The sequence below is a fragment of the Hibiscus syriacus genome, unplaced genomic scaffold (genome assembly GCF_006381635.1).
Source record: "Hibiscus syriacus cultivar Baekdansim isolate YM2019G1 unplaced genomic scaffold, ASM638163v2 tig00018629_pilon, whole genome shotgun sequence".
Classification (NCBI taxonomy): domain Eukaryota; kingdom Viridiplantae; phylum Streptophyta; class Magnoliopsida; order Malvales; family Malvaceae; genus Hibiscus; species Hibiscus syriacus.
In genome coordinates this window covers 90708-112207 of record NW_024062443.1, presented here as the reverse complement: position 1 = coordinate 112207, position 21500 = coordinate 90708, and the positions used below count along the sequence as shown (strand labels likewise).

General features: G+C 35.8%; 2 protein-coding genes, 2 long non-coding RNA genes and 1 pseudogene across 4 annotated transcripts; 2 read left to right on the top strand and 3 right to left on the bottom strand.

Annotated features, from left to right (window-relative positions):
- Positions 1-2072: 2072 nt before the first annotated feature.
- Positions 2073-6845, bottom strand: LOC120209333 (annotated as a pseudogene).
- Positions 6846-6884: 39 nt separating this feature from the next.
- Positions 6885-7663, top strand: LOC120209329. Its single transcript, XR_005524390.1, has 3 exons — positions 6885-6981; positions 7098-7246; positions 7569-7663. It is a non-coding gene; the product is annotated as an uncharacterized LOC120209329 (long non-coding RNA).
- Positions 7664-8771: 1108 nt separating this feature from the next.
- On the bottom strand, positions 8772-12921 carry LOC120209332 (SWI/SNF complex subunit SWI3D-like; the record flags this gene model as incomplete). The annotated part of the gene is made up of 6 exons (XM_039208379.1): positions 8772-9549; positions 9639-9823; positions 10172-10848; positions 10915-11081; positions 11621-12283; positions 12766-12921. Coding segments are annotated over 6 exons (2232 nt in total), but the record flags the coding sequence as incomplete, so codon positions are not given.
- A 4510-nt stretch (positions 12922-17431) lies between these two features.
- On the bottom strand, positions 17432-18657 carry LOC120209327 (phenylalanine--tRNA ligase alpha subunit, cytoplasmic-like). Its single transcript, XM_039208375.1, has 5 exons — positions 18508-18657; positions 18144-18182; positions 17867-17943; positions 17701-17785; positions 17432-17607 (listed from the first exon to the last, which is right to left on the bottom strand). Exons 1-5 carry the CDS (start codon positions 18528-18530, stop codon positions 17505-17507), a joined length of 327 nt encoding a protein of 108 aa, XP_039064306.1. The 5' UTR covers positions 18531-18657; the 3' UTR covers positions 17432-17504.
- A 1140-nt stretch (positions 18658-19797) lies between these two features.
- Positions 19798-20577, top strand: LOC120209328. Its single transcript, XR_005524389.1, has 3 exons — positions 19798-19894; positions 20011-20159; positions 20483-20577. It is a non-coding gene; the product is annotated as an uncharacterized LOC120209328 (long non-coding RNA).
- The last annotated feature ends 923 nt before the right edge of the window (positions 20578-21500 follow it).

Genomic DNA, 21500 nt, shown 5'->3' with positions numbered 1-21500 from the left:
TGTTTACCTATATCGGTAATTAAGGTTGCAAATTTGAAAATCTCGTTGCGAATTTGGAAAACTGCGTTGCGATTTACCTATTCACTTTGCGATAACACTGTTCGTGTTGCGATAACACTGTTTACATATATCGGTAATTAGCGTTGCGAATTTGAAAATCGCGTTGCGATAGTACTGTTTACCTATATCGGTAATTAGCGTTGCGAATTTGTAAATCGCGTTGCGATAACACTGTTTACCTATATCTGTAATTAGCGTTGCGAATTTGAAAATCTCGTTGCGAATTTGAAAATCGAGTTGCAATAGTATTGTTTACCTATAGCGGTAATTAGCGTTGCGAATTTGAAAATCTCGTTGCGAATTTGGAAAATCGCGTTGCGATAGTACTGTTTACCTATATCGGTAATTAGCGTTGCGAATTTGAAAATCGCGTTGCGATAACACTGTTTACCTATATCGGTAATTAGCGTTGCGAATTTGAAAATCGCGTTGCGATAGTACTGTTTACCTATATCGGTAATTAGTGTTGCGATTTTGGAAAATTGCGTTGCGATTTACATATTCGAGTTGCGATTTATCTATTCGCGTTGCGATTTTGGAACCTGTGTTGCGAAATTGGAGTTCGCGTTGCGAATTTGTTGGTCATTTTCGCAAATAAATTTTTTTTGGTTAAAATCGTATATTATAAGGCATTTTCGATCACTGAAGTTATTTTCTCAAATAAAAATGACCCTATACTCTATTTTTTTTAATGTGACTTCAACTCTGAAAATAAGTCTATGTGACCTTTTGATCAAGACGTTACGATATTGATATGACAATTCACGTGGTTGATAACATGATAGATAGACTAAATTGGTAATTCAAACATAATATATGGATTATCACATCAGTACCGTAGACTGTCAAACGACGAAAAACGTTGGTCAAAGGACCACATTGAGTTTATTTTTTGAGTTGGTGGCCACACTAAGAGTAAAAATAATACTAGTACCACATTAGTTTTTATTTCCAAAAATACACGAACCTCTTTATATATATATATATATATATATATATATATATCAACGACGTTGATTCAAATGATAAGCAGTTTGATATCGCTAAACAAGTTTTAAGTTCTTGTGTATACAGAAAATTACCGTTAAAATGCTCACCCACCAAAGTTTACGAAACGGGTCAATCCGGATTAGTCGGAAAAAATATTTATTCACTAAAATTAGACATGTGAAATGAGTCAATCCAAATTAATTTAGAAGAAACCCTACGAATCCAGAGATTTGAACTCGGGTTACTGGATTCAGAGTCCAATGTCCTGACCACTGGATCATGAAACCATTTGCTTTAGGAGCATCTAATACTGCTTTCTAGCAGTAGCAAATATTATTAAACATTTTACTTTTTCAAAACAAAATTATGGGCAAGTGTCATATTCTTATTGGCTGCTCTTTTACTTTAAAAGTAAATTAAATTAAGGTAACCAATACCTATAATCAATTAACTATTATCCCTTTTCATTTTAACCTCTAATCTTTCAATTTACACATTTTTATCAATTTAATCATTTAATCCTCATATATATATATAATATTATTATTATTATTATAACAAATTGTTATTTGGCACCGTCAATTAAAAATAATAATTTTATGATAAGCATATACATATATATATATATATATATATTAAAAATTATACATGTAAAAATTATATTCATGAATATATTGTAAATATATGTGTATAATAGGTGAAAAAACCCCCCTGAAGTCTCAATTCCAATAATGAGCAGATTACACCCGTTTAAAATAAATAAAACAACTTAGTCCCTGTTAATTTCGAAAATCAGCAATTGAATACAATAAATAATGTCGTCCACTTTTCCATCCATTTATCCCACTCCATGGACTTTATGTTTCAACACAAAATGAACGAGAAACCAAAAATGTCTGATACAGCCATTGATCTGTTGTATATATGCTATCAAACTACATGTGCAAGCTGTGTTGGTGTATCCCTGGTTCAATTACCAAAAAAAAAACAAACGGAATGACAAGAATTATCCCAATAATAATCTAACTGATTCCGAGGCGACAGACAGGATTTCGTTTGATGAGACTAAGATCGACCTGCAATAACAGCCGCGCTTAATAGGTAAATTCCATCGGAAAACAACCACTACATGGAAAGAAAACGATATGTTGGCATATGTATTAGTAGTACCTTGTGTCCGAACAGATCCCTAATGTTATCGATTCCATAGAGTATCATAGTCGGTCTACGTCCATGCAAACAGAAAAGTGATATCAAGACATGGTTCATGTTTTGCTCGGGAAAGCGTCGAAATGATACCTTCTCCGGGAAAAGACTAATATTTACCTTTCAAACGAAAGACCCCAAGCAATAACGCGAACATCCTCAGGGAATCCCATTGGAAGCAACATTTCAGGTCTGAACAAGCCGGAATTTCCGATTTCCACCCATTTCTTCAAGCCTTCATGATAACTGATACAAACAAAATTGATCTATCAAATCTATGTTTACCGAACAAGTAATAAACACGTTCGGAGAAGCATGCGACTTATCACCTGAATATCTCCATGCTAGGTTCAGTATACGGGTTGTATGCAGGCTTGAAAGCAACTTCGACAATCCTGAAAGAGATCATAGAGAATGTATTCACCATCACTGCCGTTCCTAGGACAGTTCTTGCAGCAGATAAACCAACTATTTGATGATAAAGTATAAACCTTGTCCAGAAGCACTACCGGCTTCGATATATTGAAGCGTAAAAAACAACACACTTGGTCCTATTTATTCAGCAATGCTGCTAGGAAACTATATTTCCTGTAGAATGATTATTGATGATCATTACCTAGTCGCGAGAAAAAATCATTCAGGACACCGATCAAATCACCAAGGGTAAGCCCCCGATCACATACTAAACCTAAAGCAAAAGAGAGAATTTCCATATGTTCAGTAAATTATTAGTTGCTTTCCAAATAAAAACATTAATCAGATATTAGTGAAATAGATATTGGTCTCAGCTCGGATCCAGTTGAACATAATCAGAAGTTGGACTTGAATAAAAGAAACTACACAACTCTGTAAGAGGAAAAACACACGATCGATAGAAAAATATCTTTTGGGGGCAAAAGGTTGCTAAAGATGAAATCATAAAGCAAATGAGCATTACAACTCGGAGGTACTAGTTAACATTGATGTAACCAACATCAGCAAAAACTACAGACGATTAAGACAACATTAAAGTATACGTGCAGCCGTGCACTAGCATCAAGCAGTATACACAACTTTCAAAACCAAATTAAAAGTTCATGAGGAAAACCTAAGAAAATAAGGGCTTTTGAATTTAGGAAAAACAGCCAACTGAAGGAGGTTTCTAGTCACAGAGATGGATGAATATAATGAAGACAATCAAACCTTTGCTAGAGCATAAAGCATTCTAGTAGAGACAGCAGTCGTATGTGTACGCAGGAGGTTTTTGTTTGCTTCCTCTCTTTTCCAGTCGTACATATATCTTTTGGAATATGAAAAAACAAATTAATTGACAACTGATTTCATGATGGAGAAATATGGAGGCAAAAGTACCAGAAAAATAATTTTTTCATACCCCCTGTAGCCATAACCACCAGATTCATGAACATGCTTCACCAACTGAACATAATCTTCAGGTAGTTCCCTTGTAGAAGATGGAGATGCAGATGAATACTCCAAATAAGTATCAAAATGAAGAGTAGAAAAGGCATCTGATAGTAATTCAGTCAGTTGAAACATACCTTCCAGAAAGAATGTATCATGTGAATCACGAGCAGGGTATTGTTGTGGCTGGAAAAATGCATCAAAGTTCCAAAAGCTACAAGAGGAAACAGATTGGGGCGTTGAAAAACTGCTTTGATAAAGTGGAAGTATGGTCGGAAAATTTTCAGTGCAGCAGCCGTCGGGCATGGCTATCGTGTAAAGGGATCCCACCGTTTGTGTGGAGTCATTCCACCTTCAGAAATATTGCAGACAAATGGGGAGATCTTATTTCCATCGAGGAAGTGACCTTAAATCCTAGCTCGTTTGATAGGGCTTTAATTCAGATTATGATGAACTGTCAAGCTCGAGTGGAAGAAACCTTTGCTTTGAAAGTCGGGGAATTGATCTTTACAGTATATGTTTTTGAGTTTGAACCTTGTTTCAGCCCAGAATCTATCTGGGTAGATTCATCCTTGATGGAAAACGCAGTTGCCTACCTGTTATCCACAGTGGGAGAGCTCATTGGTGTATTGCCAGGAAAGCCTCCCGAGATGGAGGTATGTTCTGAGGAAGCAGGAAGAAGCGTGGACTCATCGGAGGAGAAGAATTTCGAGAGGTGTTCTGAGGAAGAAGACAGTCTATTATGTTGTATGGGGAACAGAACTAGAGGCAGCAACTTGTCGGGTGAGGATGAGGAGGAAAGGAACATAGGGGAGGAAATGATTATGGGTCTGAGGAATATTGTTGCTGGTCAGAGGAAGGTTTAAACGAAAATCGAGGAAGCGGTGGAACACGAGGTACTGCTGGATCACGAGGAGAGAGAGGCAGAAGATGACAACAGGAATAGTTGTGAGACTGCACGTGCTTATGAGGGATTGAAGGATTATTTTATAGATTTCCCCATGTTGGATTGTCAAGTAGAGTCGAAGGTGGTGGAGGATGTGATTAATGTGAGCCTTACAAATAATTGCACATTCAAAAGTTCCAAGGGTGAGGCCAGGCAGAACCAGAGAGCAAAGGAGGGGAATAACAACAAATATAGCTCTCTCCAAATATTTCGAGAGAAGTATACGGCTCCCCAAAGGAAGACTAGAGGATGCCGAAGCAAGAATAATCAGAGTAAGGTGCAACGCGAGGAAGAGGTGTCTGAACTTGAAGACATATCCCTATATGATTCTAAAGGCTCACAAGTGTTTTTTGATTTCGAAAAATTATAGTAGTGGAAGTATTGAAAGGTGTGTCACAATCCCTTTCTGTTGATTTTAGTTGTTTTCAGAGGAAGTAGATCGAGATGAGGTTCTTATCTTGGATCATACGAGGGATGGGCTCAAATGTTTTATTTTTTCTGAACTAAGGAGGATTGTTGGATGTTTAAGTGTGAGATTGTGTTGATTCAAGAAAAAATATGTAGTGAATAGTTTCAGGGGTATCGAATATGATTTTTGATAATGGAGTTGGAGGTTCGGATGGTCTACGACGACAAGACGAGCATAAGGGGCAGAAAAGCGGATAGAGTGTTTTCGAAGTTTGCTTTTTTGTACTCTTATCGTGTGGAAGCTCATGGCTTTTGTGTTTGAATTTGGCTTCTATGGATTGAGTCAGCTGATATATTTGGCTTTTGTTGTAGTTGTGTTGTTTTGTGTTGTATTTCGGGCCAAGTTTTGACTTTAAGTCTGGTTAGTCATATTAGAGTTATTGTTGTTGTTAAGATGGATTAGGCTGAGTTAGTGTTGTTGTGGAGGGGTGTATTCGGTTGTTTTTGGTTTTCTGTCTTTGTTGGGGGAGATTCTATGGTATATCTTATGTAATTTCTTATGTTTAATGAAATCTTAAGGCACTCTTTTCCTCCTCCTGCTGATTAAGGAGCTTCTCTACAAGCTCCTTTAATCAAGAAAAGGGTTTTTAACGAGGCCTTCAATTCTATAAAAAAATCGTTGTTTCACCTGAATATAAAATAAGGCTAAAAAAGTTAATTCCACAACAAACAAGCTGATGCATAAGCAATAAAAAGTTACAAAAAAATGTTCATACATTGAAATATAGGTGCCACAAAGAATAATGATAATGTCTTACTCAGACCAAAAAGAAAAATGGTTTATTTATCCTCACAATTTTATCGTCTCTTCCATCCATTTTAATGGCAGATATCTAAATGTATTTAGTTGCAAATGATTGCAAAAAAAACATGTATTTAACAGGCTGATATCCTCAAATATTGTATTTTAACTGTTACACATTTTCCCAAAGCTAAATGAAGTTGATAAATATACAGACATATCAGTGCCTTGAGTAATGGATGAAGATGGCCAGCTTCAGCAGGTGGTCCTCGAGCATTGAAGTTATACTCTTTGAACTCCAATTCCTTCCAGTCACCCCTAAAAGAAAGTAACCACGAATAAATACCGGTCCAATAAAATCCTTCCGGAGCAAAGCATAATAGTTAAATAATAAGTCAAAAAGTAAGGGATTCAACTTCACTGACGAAATTCTAGCTTCACAAGCATATTATCATGTCTATGGAATACCTCTGTAGATTCTCTCGAGTAGGATCAGTAGCAACTTTCTTTCTTTGAGGGGCATAATTAGGCCCTTTTCTCACCGAGTATCCTTTCCATGTCCTAAAACAAGATGTAAATGGTAAAGTATCAGCAATGCGAACAAAATAAACATACACTGGAAGAAAATAAATGGAGGGACTCGATGATCCCTGTGCAACAATAAGCTTCCTTGCTTTAAGCGAATTAACATCATCTTTGCAAATTTCCTGGAGTTAACAGAAATAAAAATACAACTTTAATCAGCAAATCCAAAGGAGTAAACAAAATTAAACCCAATTGCATCATTTCACAAAGAAAACCATTCATACAATGAGCTTAAAGCAAAACAAAGAGAGACAGGTAACATATCAAAATGGTGAAATACCTGTCCATTTTGTATTCTAATAAGCAAATCCTTGACCTTGTCTTCGACATGCTGAACCTAAAACAAAGCAAAAACAGCATTGATAAATAACATAATCACATAAAACATGAGCATATTCATGAACATTAACCATAAAGACTTACTTTTCTTCTCGAAACTTGCTTTCCCTACCCTCCTGGATTTATTCAGCAGAGAACTGATGATTTGAGATACCTCTTGCTGGCAAGCCCTTCAGATCCGGAGAACTTCCCATTTGTTGTTTTGGGAAACAAAGTTGACGTGGATGGTGGAAACAGTAGAGTGGTATGTGTTTATTTATTTTACTTATAAAATTCCTCGCTTTGCTGATCCATTACGCTCTATTTCTGTCTCTTGGTCTCTACAAAGACAATATTATCTGCCTTTTGTGGACTGTCTAGGTGTCTGAGAAAAAGGCTCGAGCATGGTGTGCCTCCAAAGGAAACATCCCGTATTTCGAGACATCTGCCAAGGAGTGAGTTAACGTGGAAGAAGCTTTCCAATGCATAGCAAAGAATGCCCTGCAGAGTAGTGGGGATGAGGATGAAATGTAAGTTCAAATTCATAACCAGTTCTATTTCTGATTAGTTATTACTTACATATTTCTGATTAGTTCAATGTCTTAACCGCGACTCGAATTTGTCTATGCATAATTCATTTAACTTTCAACGTTTTACCGTTGCGAATTATGAAGCCTTTCTCCCTCTTCCAGTTAATTGGGCAGGAACGATATTTTGCATGCGAAATCGATTTTTTCGAGAACCAGTAGTTGCAGACAGAAGGTTGTTAAAAATCTCATTAGCTTTTCAACAGTATTATTTCGTTTATTTTGAATTGTCGGCTGACATAACTTTATTTCCATTTTAATGAAGATACATGCCCGACACCATCGACGTTGCGACCACCAGCCAACCGAGGTCAACTGGATGCGAGTGTTGACATAAATTGCGTGATATTTTCCCTGGTTTGTGCAAGTGTTTGATCTGATCTGGCCCTCTCTGCCATTGCTTAAAATGGTGCGGTTGGATATGAGTTGCCTCTTTGCTGTCTTTATAACGATAGAGTTCCTCATTTGTTTAACCATTTTTTTGCTGCAAAATCATTGTTTCCCAAGTAGACTTAAAAAATTGGTGTTGTTGAATAGAGATATTGAGTGTTTCTTTATTAAATTGGTGTCACAAATTGATTAGATATGAATTTTTTTAAATATAAAATATTAATTTAAAATAATAATTAATATTGTTAAAGAGTACGTATATCTTAAATATATATATATATATATATATATATATTTTAAACTAAATAATTAAAAAATATTATTTAGAATTGAATATGGAATAAAAGATTTATATGTAAATCATTTTAGATATAACTTTTGTTAATATATTTTGGGTAAATTTACATTTAGTACCTAAACTATTAGTTTTGGTATATTTTAGTGCCTAATTTTTTTCAAACCATATTTAACGTTTAGTTTTCATGTCATTTTAGTACTCCATCATTAAAAACTTAACGCTTTTGGTTTGTTTTAGTACCTAAAATTTTAAATTTTTCAAAACTTAAGTTTTTATCGGGGTACTAAAATGAAATAAAAATTAAACTTTAGGTATAGTTTTGTAAAAAAAAGTTATGTATTAAAATAAATCAAAACTGATAATTTTGTACTAAACGTGTAATTTACCGTATGTTTTAATATAAAATATTGTCGTTTGTCCATTTTAATCCTTTATTGAGATAATTGTTTTAAATAAAACCTAATATATTTAAATTGAATATGTTTCTAACTAAATCAGAAAAATGTATATAAATTTCTGTTCAGTTGGTGTATTTTCAACAGGAATTCGACGTCAGACCTTTTCGATAAAATGTTAATTTTGATATCATAAATGAAATAAGTTAAAAATAATACATTTTATAATATCCGATTTCAATTAATTAACTAAATATTGATGATTATAAAAAGAGGGTAATTATAGCTGCGAAAAGGGAACTCCCCGCCATTTATAACAACAAAACAGATCTGTCCGTCCACAAAATGGAATGCATGGGGTTATATCTGATCGTAAGATGCCCTAAGAATTTGGTAAGGTTATGGATGTTTAACTTGCATCACCTAGAATTCATCATTACGTCCCAAAGTATCAACACTATAAACTAGCCTTACAAAAAATACAAAAGCATAGATGGGAAAAAAATTCCACGTCAGACATAGCCTCGACAATTTCGACTAGGATAGGATAGGATCGAAGGGAGAACCATAACCATCTGCTCCTTCCTCCTATGATCATGAGATGTCAGTCGATAGGCAGTGGTATCCGGATTACTCGGAGATGAATTGGTATGAATGTCAGTCGATTAGCAACACTAAAGCTAATGCGAACTGCAACTATAAAGGGTAGTACTCACCTGATAGATCTCATGATGACCATCGTATAAGAATGGATAGAAAATTCTATTCACAGGTAGAGACTACTTGGTACCGACAGAGGAAAGGTTTTCCTGGTTAGAAGGCCTAATTGAGCTCCCCGCAACCGTTGTGGTCCTTGTGGATACGTATGGGTTGGAAGGGGTAGGAGTCATAGAACCCATGGGTCTCGACATTGGCAGTCTTGGGGCTTTCATGCTCATAGGAGGCCTAGCAACTGAATTTGCAAAGTTTGCTGCAACTCTATTTGTAGCATTTGGTTGTGGCATTGCTCTAGAGGAGGAAGCTGGCAAGCCCAGTCGAGCAGCAATTATCTGTGATCGCTCGTGGTAAAGCCTCTGCCTTGACCTGTCCAATTGCTCCTTAACCTTCATTACGACTCCTTCCATGTCATTGAAGAATGCTAATTTGGCTTCCAACTTATGTAACTGCATTTAATTAAAGCCTCTGAAAACTTGGGTTTTGCTCCAGTTCGATATTTATGGGAAAAGGAGATTACATGTATTTTGCTACTAACCTGTTTTTCTATTAATGATGCTGTGAGTTGTCGGATTTGGTCCTCTTCCTGATCAGCTAGAAGTTTTGCCTTCACTGCTGCAGCTGAGAGTGCCGTGACTGCAGCACGCTTTACTTTATCAACGCTGCTATTATCTTCTCTGTCCGTAGAATCATGATTCTTGTTTTTACCTTCTTTACTCTTGTCTGCAAAAAGCAATGAGGTAAATGATACAATCCAGAATTAATGCATTTTACCACTAGGTGGTTCTTGTGATATATACTTTCGATGAAATCTATAAAAACACCGCCACATAACCAGAATTGATGCATTTTTCTAGCTGCTCTACGTAAAACCAACAGATATGGCATACACTTAACCTTATAGAACCAGGCAGTGCTTCTAGCCTTCTGTATATGTTTTAAATCAGATTTGTTATCTATCTCTACATATTCTCATAAGATATTGCCAAGCATTTTGCAGTAGAGTGGTTCCTGTTAATGTCACTTCCACATTCTAAACAATATATGCATAGCAGAAAAAGAGAGAGAAACCTGTGGTATCTCCTTTTTCGTTTTCAGAATTTGATGCGACTGGTTGCCGAGACTCGGTCTTTTCTGCTGGTTGTGAAATAGATGCCATTTCAACATCATTTGCTGCCTCTGCAGGCTTATTAGATTCTCCACCAGCACTCAGTTGAACATGTTTTTGTTCGTTCTTTGCTCTGGATGGAGAAGAGGAAGCCGTCTCTAGATTTTCTGACGCATTTCCCGCTTCAGATGGCTTTCCTGCAGCTGCATCACAGAGCTCATTCTTTTCCACTGGAACAGAATCAGAAATATCTACTCCCTTCATTGCTTTTGGAGGCTCTGAAGGTTCTTTTTCTGTTTCCTTCCTGCCCGTCTCCTCCAGTGGACTAGGTAGAGGCTGGGATGATGAGTTATTTGATACCGTCGTTACACTTGGTTGATGATCCTTTGATTGATTAATAATGGTGGATCCATTAAAATTAGCCTTGTTATCTTCTTCATTAGTTGCAGTATTGCTGGACTCTTTTTTATCCACGGTAAAGTCATTGGGTGAAGGTGATGTCACCTTCTCTTCAGGAAGAGAAACTTTGGTGTTTTGGTTGCCATTATTGCTAAATGAACTTTTCTGATCCCCCTCGAGGCTTTTGTCTTCCGAGTTTTTCACATTTTGAGCATCACCATTACCCATATCGTTGACAACACTGTGTGTCTCAGATTAACATCAGATAATGTTAACAAATTGCTAAGCAGATATAAGCTTGACATACCTCTCAGAACATGTTGGTTCCTTCTTGTCATCTGGTGGATCTTCCAAAACAAAGCAGTTCCTTGCAGCCAGTTGAAGGTTAGGACAACTACCAGATAACAATTTCAGTGAACTCTGGGCCGAAACAGAAGCAATGTTGGGTCCGACCAGATGAGCAAAGAACCCTGCCTGCAGTTGGAGCAACACTAATTTCATAACATATCACCACAACAAATAGCAGGTAAATGACGAATAGAGGAATACATCAACAAACATTTTCAAGAGAAAAGTTGCAAAGATCAATGAAGCAAGCCTTTATACAGAAGTACTTAAGATTGTTTCATAAACAAGTATAGAGCATGTGGTAGATTAATAAAAGACTGCTAACAGCATTGCAATCATTTAAAAGGAAGAGGAGAAAATGACCGCGAAAAAATTATTGCTGAAGAGCAGAAAAGCAAAATGCAATAGAACATCACTTTGAGGTTTGATCATTCATTTAATTACCAAGCAAGCCACCGTGTCTTTTACATTGGAGGTCGGAGAAAGGACACCAAAGTTTTTCTAAAAGAAGAAACGAAAGATTCCTGATAATTTTTTTAGGATAAGAAGAGTATTTCAGAAGCTAGGACAAAGTGGATAAATTTAGATTGTTAAATGAAATCAGTTTTCCCTTCATATACATCAATTGATAAAAGCTAAATTAAATACTTACACAGTCAACTTACCAATGCCATGACAGGATTTCCCACATCAGCAAATGAGAGTGTCCCTTCAGACGTTAAATCATAACCAATAGCTTCAAATGCCTCCCTTAGTGCCACAAGTGCACAATTTTCAGTTGTGTCTTTCCCATCTTTTGCTACATTCGTTTCTTCTGGCTTTGATGTTTCTTGACCACCATTTGCATCAGTTTCAGGTTTAGACGTTTCCTCTCTGGCTCGCACTTCTTTTCCATCTTCAGGTTTTGAAGTTTCCATTGGTGTAGTCTGGGCCTGATCCTCCTGCAGAGCAGCATTCTTACTCTCTGTTGTTTCCGATACATCTTTAGGGACAGAGGTTTCATCACTACTGGGAGCTGGTCCAGCAGTTTCTTTTGAATCGGTGTCTATGTCATCATCGCTATTGAAGAATGCATCCTCAATTGGCATTTGAACAAAGTGCAGTATGCATTGTGCTTTTGTTTTCGTAGCAACATGCTCCGCAATCTCATTCCAGTTTTCTTTATAAAGTTCAAGTGCCTCGAGAAGGAGGAGGGTTTCCTGATCTGTCCACTTGCCGCCACTAAGACCAGGGGAGTCAGCAGGTTCCATGAGAATAAAATCCGAAGAAGACATGCCGGAGCCAAACTTCCCATCGTTAAAGCAATCAGTACATAGGTCAAAATCGGCCTGCCAAATACAAACACAATTACATTATAAAGAAATGGAACAAGAAGTCAATAAATAAATAAATAAACAAAATTACTAAATTAGTTACTCTTTCCATTTTGATCATTCACATTATAAAAACTTAAAAGACCAATGGCTTATCGTTGCAAGTAAACAGATGCGCTGGTGGTGCAAACAATTTATGCTCATTTCTGATTTGTTGGACAAGAAGCAGAATCTAAAAAGGTTTGTGGAAATCCAATTTTATTTACCACTTGGCTTGATGTCATATAAATTGATTTTGAAGAAGTAGAATTCCCTCTTATTCTCTCAGAAATATAGGGCTTGTGGAAAATGTACATACAAATGCAGGCAAGATTGAAACATTGACTACCACCATAAGAACACTCAGAAAGAATTAGTGCAGGTATTTTTGTCTTTGTAGTGTATTAAATAATTTGAGGCTTAAACAATTATTTATTAATCAGTATTTAGTAACTGACCTGCTTCTGGCAATGGTAGCGCTTTCGAGAGCAATCACCTGAACAAGAATTGCAATGGTACTCAACTGATGGCTCCTCAGGTGCCATCAAGTCCTCAGCAAGTGCAGAATCAGGAAGAAAACCAGGTGGCACAGATGGAGCTGCAGTTGATGGTTTGAGGTATAGGTTTATGATATGCCCCAACCCAGTCAGATATGCTGCAGTTCCACTTGAAGAAGATGATGATATTAGAACCATGGTTGGATTACATGAGTCAACCAATATAGCAGTTATTGAGTTATTTGTTGATGTACGTAACATATGTGATGTTCCTAGGTCATCAAGAGGTGTGGCTCAAAATCTATCTGAAATGGCTTTATATAGTCAGTTTGAGGAGCCGACATACAAGTTCCCGAACAGTTTTATAGCACTATTGGAAAGTGTAAATGAAGTCGGGGGGACATCTGCAACAGCAGAGTATGAGGCGAGAAACATACCGGAATTGGTTGTTGATATTGACGCTGAAAATCGATGGGGAGAAATTCATGATGATTCAAGCGAAGATGAAGAAACCGAAGAACCTGTTTTGGGCGGCGACGAAAATATTTTTGGTGGAGGTGCAATTGATCAAGTTCCGGCACCGTATGAAGCTACTCCTCACATGTACGAGATAGACTATGATGCGATGAGGGCACCTGAATTCCCAGACATGCCACATTTACCTCCATACCAAATGACTGAATCATTCAATAATTCTGGTGAATTTTCAATTGGGGTGCAATTTAGAGGAAAAAATGAAGCTACCCTGGCGATTAAAAAGTACTGCATAAAATGCCATGTTGATATCCATGTTGCAGAGTCCAACCAGAAAACCCTATACGCGAAGTGTGTAAAATATGGCCTAGAGTGCAAGTGGAAGATCAGAGTGTCGAAAAATCAAAGGCAAGATGTTTGGGTCATCACGAGGTACAATGGTCCGCACACATGTTTGCGAAACTTCATCGAACAAGACCACCGACTATTGGACTCCGATGTAATATGTGAATACGTGAAGGCGATGGTTGAAAAGGATCCAAGGATATCTTGTTCAGTGTTAGCTGCATCTATTCGAAGCCAATTTGGATATCAAGTAAAATATGGCAAGGTGTGGAATGCGAAGATGAAGGCAATGAAGCTGACGTATGGAGATTGGGATACATCGTACAATGAGCTACCACATTTGCTATAAGCAATGAAGTGATTTATCCCAGGAACCATAGTGAAGTCTCAAACCATGCCCGCATATGACAAAGAAGGTCAACTTCTGCCAGGGAAGAAAATATTTTATAGACTATTTTGGGCATTCAAGGCATGTATTGAAGGATTTCCATTTTGCAAACGTATGATCCAAGTAGATGGTACGTGGCTGTATGGTCAATATAGGCATGTACTTTTGATAGCAGTTGCTCAAGATGGTGAGCGAAATATCTTCCCAATTGCATTTGCCATTGTTGAGGGAGAGACAACAGAGGCTTGGGATTTCTTTCTGACCAATCTATGTCAATATGTCGTTCGTGAAGATGGAGTTTGCTTGATATCCGATAGAGGAACGGGTATTTTGGTGGTAATTGAACGACCAGGAAGTCGTTGGATACCTCCGTATGCATATCCGATATTTTGTTTCCGTCATATTGGAAAGAATAGTATCGACCAATTTCATAACGCACACATTCGTAGCGAGATAGTCAGCATGGGCAAGTTTTATTTTCAATATTTGTGCATTTTTTACATGGTTTTTTTAATTGCGGTTTAACACAATATATTATGAAACAGGATACGAACTACGTCGACCAAATTTTGACAAGAGATTAGAGAATTTGAAGGTATTTTACGATGATTAGCATGTTTGGAAGTGGGCTTCAAAAATACCGCGTGAAAAATGGTCGCAAGCATACGATGAAGGTTGGAGATACGGACATATGACCACAAACCTTGCCGAGGCCATTAATTCGGTACTAAAAGGTACACGCCATCTCCCAATTACGAGTGTGATGAAAGAGACGTACTTTAGATTGGCTAAAGTTTGGTCGGACAAAGGCAAAGAAATAGAGAGTCTTATAAATAGAGGTAAAACTTGGGCTCCTACAGTGGTGGAATCAATGGAAGCAAATGAGCGATTGACAACATCAATGGTTGTTCATAATTTCGACCGAGTTGGTCATACTTTTGTCGTGTCGTGCATACGCCGTAACGTCGGAGGAGAAGACCAAACATTTAGAGTTGATTTACGACAGAAATGGTGTGATTGTGGTCGTTTTCAGGCATGAAAATATCCATGTGCTCATGCAGTCGCTGTATGTATGTATGCTGGTGTAAGCTCATACACTTATGTTGATGAGTGCTTTCACCTACGTAGGATATTAAATGTCTACAACCATGCGTTCAGACAGATACCGAATGAATCATATTGGCCCAGAAAAGATCATGACGAATGGCTGCCAAATCCAATGCTTCGCAGAAGTCCAAAGGGTCGACCTGAGTCCACTCGTATTCATACCAGTATGGATTTCCATGCTAGAGAGAGAGATCAAGCAAAGAGATGCGGATTATGTAGGGGTGAAGGCCATTCAAAAAACAATTGTCCTAATTTACCAAGATATAGGCCTCATCATTAGTAATGATATATGTATTTCTATGAATTTTTATGTATTTATAAGATTTAGTAATGATTAGTAATGATGAAATTATTATTAATATTTAATGATTTGATAGTAATGATTTAGTAATGATTAGTAATATTGAAATTATTATTAATATTTAATGATTTGATATTAATGATTTAGTAATGATTAGTAATAATGAAATTATTATTAATTTTTAATGATTTGATAGTAATGATTAGTAATAATGAAGTTATTATTAATTTTTAATGATTTGATAGTAATGATTAGTAATAATAAAATTATTATTAATATTTAATGATTTGATAGTAATGATTTAGTAATGATTAGTAATAATGAAATTGTTATTAATATTTAATGATTTGATAGTAATGATTTAGTAATGATTAGTAATAATGAAATTGTTATTAATATTTAATGATTTGATAGTAATGATTTAGTAATGAAAGTTGTGCCACATTATTAAACTCATGTGACATTACCACTGGCATCCCATTTGTTTGGACCCCGAGTTGCAATGCCACATCCTCTAGAGTTATCGTACATTCGCCACACGGCAAATGAAACGTGTGCGTTTCTGGTCTTCAACGCTCAATCAAGGCACTGATCAAACCTGAGACCAACTTGTAATCTCGCACAAATGTTACATACCAAAATCCAGCCTCCTGCAAGTTTTCTTCTTTCAATCTGTGTGGCTTGGGCACTTTATGTAGCCGAAGACGAAGGACTCGCTGCTCTTCCTCCTACAATTAAATAATGCAAAACATTTATCACAATCACCATAAGATAATATTCAAATATTTATTAATTATAATTCATTAAACAAATATTTTTTTCACCATTATTCTCAAATGACTTGAAATATGTTCATTGTCAAGTCTCAGCAGTGGAATTTGGTCAGCCATTGGAATGAATCTGTAAAAAAAAATTAAACAACAGTATTTAAAAAATCATTTAATATAATCTAGTTTTAAGTAACGAACTAACTAACTAATTTACAACCCAACAAAAAAATTTAATATAATAACTTATAATATAATAAACTTATAAAGTAACAAACTAAACTTTTTAAAATATAACTTAAACGTGAATTTTGTTTAAACAACTAATAAACTATTTTTTAATATAACTTCAACTAATAAACTATTCTTTAATATAACTTAAACTAATAAAATATTTTTTAATTATAATTCACTACTAAAAAATTAATTAACTAAATTTTTTATATAAAATAAATTCAACAAATCATATGGCAACTTAACTATTTAACTAACACAAACTAATTACATATTTTTATATATAACTAACTATTAACTAACAAACTAACTAATTAAGTAAAATTTTTACCCTAACCCTAAACTAACCCTAACCCTAAACTAACAAACTAATAATTTAAAATAATAAACTAATTTAAATTAAATAAAATGAAAATTTACTTCGATGTTTGCTTGCCGGACTCCCTTTCTTCTTCTTCCTCTTCTTCCTTTCCTTTCTCTCGACACTCTTCTCCCTTTCTTTCTTATGCTTCCTTAACCCCATATCATACCCCCTTTATATTAAAGGGTCGGCTGCCATGCACCAATAATTGAAGAATCACGAGCCGTTGATTCTCGTGGATTGCAGCAATAATTGCTGCATGAAGCAGCGAAAATTATGCTGCAATAATGCATCGAGCAGCGGGAGCAGGCGAGCAATAATGCAGCGAGCAGGCGACCATGCAGCGTGGAGTAGGGGCCAAAGACAAGGTCGCGAGCAGGCGAGCATGCAGCAGGGGATGTCGCCGGGCGTGCATGGCGACCTAGGAGGTCGTTGGGAGTGCATGGCGACCTATGGTTGGGTTGTGCCATGCACACGACCCTCGTCGGAAGCCACATCGGAAGCCACGTCATAGGTCGCCCGGAAGGCATGGCGACCTACGGCCACACTGTTGATTTCGCTCTATTTCAGCAAATAATCTTGGGAGAACGTTATTTCGTGAATTATTTATTTTTCGTGCATTATATCGTGAGTTTAGCCAAAATAAGGGCTTTTGAATTTAGGAAAAACAGCCAACTGAAGGTGGTTTCTAATCACAGAGATGGATGAATATAATGAAGACAATCAAACCTTTGCTAGAGCATAAAGCATTCTAGTAGAGACAGCAGTCGTATGTGTACGCAGGAGGTTTTTGTTTGCTTCCTCTCTTTTCCAGTCGTACATATATCTTTTGGAACATGAAAAAACAAATTAATTGACAACTGATTTCATGGTGGAGAAATATGGAGGAAAAAGTACCAGAAAAATAATTTTTTCATACCCCCTGGAGCCATAACCACCAGATTCATGAACATGCTTCACCAACTGAACATAATCTTCAGGTAGTTCCCTTGTAGTAGATGGAGCTGCAGATGAATACTCCAAATAAGTATCAAAATAAAGAATAGAAAAGGCATCTGAAAGTCATTCAGTCAATTGAAACATACCTTCCAGAAAGAATGTATCATGTGAATCACGAGCAGGGTGGTGTTGTGGCTGGAACAATGCATCAAAGTTCCAAAAGCTACAAGCGGAAACAGATATGGGAAATCAACTTTAGAAACAACTTCTGGTCTGACATGAAGGAAAGAATTAATTAAAATGTAAATGTAGGATTTCAGGTTCCTTCCAATGATTTTTTTGAGGGAACTACAGGCAAGAAGCTCCAAAATCAAATATCAAAGAAACATGTGTAAAAAAGAAAGAGCTGGCCTTATCAACTACCTGCTTTCAACGAGATTGTTTGTTGGCATCTCCTCAAAACTGCAGTCAGCACAAAATGAAAATATGTATTGATGTTAACGACTCAAAGTTGAAAAACCAAATCCAGCAAAAAAATCATCGTAAACTCACAGAGAAAGTGAACTCGATATTAAAGAAACAATAATAATAATATGGCAGAATTTGTGGTGATGCTTAGTAACATATTTTTTATCATCATAAAAACAACAACATCAAGGCAAGGCAGCAAGTGTTCCATGTGCACTACGAGTCAATGTTCATCAGGAGCTCTCAAAGACCCAACATAACCATGTAACTAAAAAAGGTATCTGAATGCGTAAATAAGATTTATAAGTTCAAAACTCACCCCATTTGAAGAAATATGTTCATCAATTGTTGTTTCACCTGAATATAAAATAAGGCTAAAAAAAGTTAATTCCACAACAAACAAGCTGATGCATAAGCAATAAAAAGTTACAGACCCAATCAAGCAAAAGGCGGCGGGAAACGACTTTCGAAGAGAACCATTTGATTATAATGTGCATCAAAATATGATGTTCATACATTGAAATATAGGTGCCACAAAGAATAATGATAATGTCTTACTCAGACCAAAAAGAAAAATGGTTTATTTATCCTCACAATTTTATCGTTTCTTCCATCCATTTTAATGGCAGATATCTACATGTATTTAGTTGCAAATGATTGTAAAAAAACATCTATTTAACAGGCTGATATGCTCAATTGTATTTTAACTGTTACACATTTTCCCAAAGCTAAATGAAGTTGATAAATATACAAACATATCCTTGCCTTGAGTAATGGATGAAGATGGCCAGCTTCAGCAGGTGGTCCTCGAGCATTGAAGTTATACTCTTTGAACTCCAATTCCTTCCAGTCACCCCTAAAAGAAAGTAACCACGTATAAATACCGGTCCAATAAAATCCTTCTGGAGCAAAGCATAATAGTTAAATAATAAGTCAAAAAGTAAGGGATTCAACTTCACTGACGAAATTCTAGCTTCACAAGCATATTATCATGTCTATGGAATACCTCTGTAGATTCTCTCGAGTAGGATCAGTAGCAACTTTCTTTCTTTGAGGGGCATAATTAGGCCCTTTTCTCACCGAGTATCCTTTCCATGTCCTAAAACAAGATGTAAATGGTAAAGTATCAGCAATGCCAACAAAATAAACATACACTGGAAGAAAATAAATGGAGGGACTCGATGATCCCTGTGCAACAATAAGCTTCCTTGCTTTAAGCGAATTAACATCATCTTTGCAAATTTCCTGGAGTTAACAGAAATAAAAATACAACTTTAATCAGCAAATCCAAAGGAGTAAACAAAATTAAACCCAATTGCATCATTTCACAAAGAAAACCATTCATACAATGAGCTTAAAGCAAAACAAAGAGAGACAGGTAACATATCAAAATGGTGAAATACCTGTCCATTTTGTATTCTAATAAGCAAATCCTTGACCTTGTCTTCGACATGCTGAACCTAAAACAAAGCAAAAACAGCATTGATAAATAACATAATCACATAAAACATGAGCATATTCATGAACATTAACCATAAAGACTTACTTTTCTTCTCGAAACTTGCTTTCCCTACCCTCCTGGATTTATTCAGCAGAGAACTGATGATTTGAGATACCTCTTGCTGGCAAGCCCTTCAGATCCGGAGAACTTCCCATTTGTTGTTTTGGGAAACAAAGTTGACGTGGATGGTGGAAACAGTAGAGTGGTATGTGTTTATTTATTTTACTTATAAAATTCCTCGCTTTGCTGATCCATTACGCTCTATTTCTGTCTCTTGGTCTCTACAAAGACAATATTATCTGCCTTTTGTGGACTGTCTAGGTGTCTGAGAAAAAGGCTCGAGCATGGTGTGCCTCCAAAGGAAACATCCCGTATTTCGAGACATCTGCCAAGGAGTGAGTTAACGTGGAAGAAGCTTTCCAATGCATAGCAAAGAATGCCCTGCAGAGTAGTGGGGATGAGGATGAAATGTAAGTTCAAATTCATAACCAGTTCTATTTCTGATTAGTTATTACTTACATATTTCTGATTAGTTCAATGTCTTAACCGCGACTCGAATTTGTCTATGCATAATTCATTTAACTTTCAACGTTTTACCGTTGCGAATTATGAAGCCTTTCTCCCTCTTCCAGTTAATTGGGCAGGAACGATATTTTGCATGCGAAATCGATTTTTTCGAGAACCAGTAGTTGCAGACAGAAGGTTGTTAAAAATCTCATTAGCTTTTCAACAGTATTATTTCGTTTATTTTTGAATTGTCGGCTGACATAACTTTATTTCCATTTTAATGAAGATACATGCCCGACACCATCGACGTTGCGACCACCAGCCAACCGAGGTCAACTGGATGCGAGTGTTGACATAAATTGCGTGATATTTTCCCTGGTTTGTGCAAGTGTTTGATCTGATCTGGCCCTCTCTGCCATTGCTTAAAATGGTGCGGTTGGATATGAGTTGCCTCTTTGCTGTCTTTATAACGATAGAGTTCCTCATTTGTTTAACCATTTTTTGCTGCAAAATCATTGTTTCCCAAGTAGACTTAAAAAATTGGTGTTGTTGAATAGAGATATTGAGTGTTTCTTTATTAAATTGGTGTCACAAATTGATTAGATATGAATTTTTTTAAATATAAAATATTAATTTAAAATAATAATTAATATTGTTAAAGAGTACGTATATCTTAAATATATATATATATATATATATTTTAAACTAAATAATTAAAAAATATTATTTAGAATTGAATATGGAATAAAAGATTTATATGTAAATCATTTTAGATATAACTTTTGTTAATATATTTTTGGGTAAATTTACATTTAGTACCTAAACTATTAGTTTTGGTATATTTTAGTGCCTAATTTTTTTTCAAACCATATTTAACGTTTAGTTTTCATGTCATTTTAGTACTCCATCATTAAAAACTTAACGCTTTTGGTTTGTTTTAGTACCTAAAATTTTAAATTTTTCAAAACTTAAGTTTTTATCGGGGTACTAAAATGAAATAAAAATTAAACTTTAGGTATAGTTTTGTAAAAAAAAGTTATGTATTAAAATAAATCAAAACTGATAATTTTGTACTAAACGTGTAATTTACCGTATGTTTTAATATAAAATATTGTCGTTTGTCCATTTTAATCCTTTATTGAGATAATTGTTTTAAATAAAACCTAATATATTTAAATTGAATATGTTTCTAACTAAATCAGAAAAATGTATATAAATTTCTGTTCAGTTGGTGTATTTTCAACAGGAATTCGACGTCAGACCTTTTCGATAAAATGTTAATTTTGATATCATAAATGAAATAA